Source organism: Kryptolebias marmoratus, linkage group LG6 (assembly GCF_001649575.2).
Source record: "Kryptolebias marmoratus isolate JLee-2015 linkage group LG6, ASM164957v2, whole genome shotgun sequence".
In the NCBI taxonomy this organism is placed as follows: Eukaryota; Metazoa; Chordata; class Actinopteri; order Cyprinodontiformes; family Rivulidae; genus Kryptolebias; species Kryptolebias marmoratus.
The window spans coordinates 899,729-902,143 of record NC_051435.1 but is presented as its reverse complement, the minus strand read 5'-3'; the positions used below and the strand labels follow the sequence as shown (position 1 = coordinate 902,143).

General features: G+C 46.5%; 1 protein-coding gene across 1 annotated transcript in view; it reads right to left on the bottom strand.

The window, feature by feature from the left end:
* Window positions 1-1,745, bottom strand: part of LOC108229205 (interferon alpha/beta receptor 2-like) — a 7,760-nt gene extending 6,015 nt beyond the window's left edge. Inside the window, exons 1-3 of the mRNA XM_037976279.1 lie at window positions 1,260-1,745; window positions 727-856; window positions 252-415 (exon numbers count right to left, since the gene is read on the bottom strand). Coding sequence (XP_037832207.1) covers window positions 252-415; window positions 727-856; window positions 1,260-1,308 — 343 coding nt within the window. The 5' untranslated portion in view covers window positions 1,309-1,745. The remainder of the gene's footprint in view (window positions 1-251; window positions 416-726; window positions 857-1,259) is intronic.
* Between the last annotated feature and the right edge of the window lie 670 nt (window positions 1,746-2,415).

Below are 2,415 nucleotides of genomic sequence, written 5' to 3'. Positions count from 1 at the left end.
TGATCACCTGTACCTGATTACCTGAGTCTGATCGTGTTTATCTGATCATCTGTACCTGATCACCTGTACCTGATCACCTGTACCCGATCATCTGTACCTGATCACCTGTACCTGATCACCTGTACCTGATTACCTGAGTCTGATCGTGTTTATCTGATCATCTGTACCTGATCACCTGTACCTGATCACCTGTACCCGATCATCTGTACCTGATCACCTGTACCTGAATGTTTTGGTGCACAGCTGCTCACCGATTGGTTTGTACTGCACCTCTGCCGGCTGCGACCTCTGAGCCTCCAGCTGAGCTGCAACTCTGATGTCATATTTCACCCACAGTTCAGTGAACGCCTCCGTCAGGTTGCAGATCCGTGGGTTCTGGACGTGTTGGCAGCCGGTTACTGGATTCTGAAGACTCCTTCAGAGACACATGGGGAACAGGAAGTTCTTCTTTTAGAATGTGAAGGAGGAGGGGTTTAATAATGACTGACAGGTATAATCTGGGCTGTTTATTCAGGTACACATCGTAGGACTTTAGTTCTGATGTGAATCTCTGAAACCTCCATGCAGGCAGATGTTCTGCAGCAGGACGGGTCTGAAGGCCTGTTTGTTGTGGAAGAGAACAGAAACTCCTCTGGGTGTGTTTCTGAGGAACACTGACTCATGTGTTCAGACCTGCAGTGGGAACTAAAACAGCCTGAAGCAGAACCGGCTCAGGTGAAAACCCACCTGTCTGTCTGAACGCTGACGCTGTAGGAGGTTCCTGTGGGGGTTCCAGGTCCAGGTTCCCAGCTCAGGTTGTAACCCCACCGGGTGGGGGTAGTGGTGACGTTGATGGGCTTTGGGAGCTCACTGACAGCTGCAACAGAAACAATCAGAACTTTAAAGTCCAAAACCAGCACAGGGTTCTGTGACCTCAGAGAAGCAGCTGCTGCCCATCAACCTGGGCAGGGTCAAAGGTCATTTAGAGTCCATTGTTCCACAGAGAGAAAGATTATTCACACCCTGAAGGTCAGACCGTGCAATGCTCAGAGAAAAATGAGCGCCATCTCAGACTGTACAGGCCTCAGTTAGCAGGTCAAAGGTCATGACAGGACAGTTAAACTTCTGGAGCAGTGTCTCTGAAGAGATGAGGCCAGAGTAGAGACTCATATCAGCAAACACTTTTGTTTTGTTTTGCCTTAAAGATGATTTAACTACTCAGGTGAAGACTGAGAAGTAGCACTTCCAGCTGTGTTCTGGCCCAGCCAGGTAAAACTCACCTGGTAGAACCAGAGGCAGCCAGGTGAGGATCCAAACCAGCGCCGACATGACGGGAAACCACACCCTCACTACTCCTGAACTCTGCTTTCATTTTCCTTCCTCCTCAGACAGGTCTGTGAAAGTCCAGCATTATAAACGGGTTCACGGACTAACACCGCCAAGTCCTGTCCGGTAAAAAAACACCGGATATTACCGAGAAAACAACAAACTAAACAAATAAATAAATCCGCCCCCTAAACCAAAACGAGCCCTGGGAACGAGCTAGCGCCGTTTTTAGTGAGTAAAACTACCTAAACCCGGAGCTGCTGTGATTTATACACCCTGTCCGTTCAGACACATGTCCCCCCGTTACTGCAGCCGGTGGAGAGGTCGAAGCTGCTCCGTTAATCCTCCCGGTACGACGGTTTCTGTTGCTCCGGTGAACCGCCTTTCCGCTGCCTAACGTCTCTGTGTGACGCTGCTGCCTTCACTGACGCCCGGGAACTTTCTCAACCACGCCGCGATTACCGTCTAACGCGTTCAGACCCACACCAGACTCTGCAACACACACGACGCTGAACAATTTAAATAAATATAGTACCCAACACAAATATTCATAACCTGAGTTTTAGGTTTTTGGTGTTTCTTTTGATTTGATGGTCTTTTCTTTTGATGATCTGTGGAAAACTTACAAATGTCCAACGGCTCATGAAGGCAGCCGCTGATAGGAAGTCACGTGACCCACCGAGCCTTTTATAAGAAACAACAATCTGTTCCTAAACTCATAAAAACAGCCATCAAAACCTCAAGTTTTATTTCTTAGGTCAACTGATCTGTTTTCATTTAGTTTTTTAAACCAAATTAAGTTTAAGAGAACAGAAAAAGGAGGGTTCTGAGTATTTTTTACAAAACAACTTTTAATATTTAAAATGTATGTAAAAAACAAAAGTTTTATATTAATGTTTACAAAAATGTAAACAAAAAACATTTTCATTCATAAAATACATATTTTGTTCATGTAAACATGCACTGGTCTGTCCATCCATCCATCCATCCGTCCATCCATCCATCCATTCGTCCATCCATCCATCCATCCATCCATCCGTCCATCCATCCATTCGTCCATCCATCCATCCATCCGTCCATCCATCCGTCCATTCGTCCATCCATCCATCC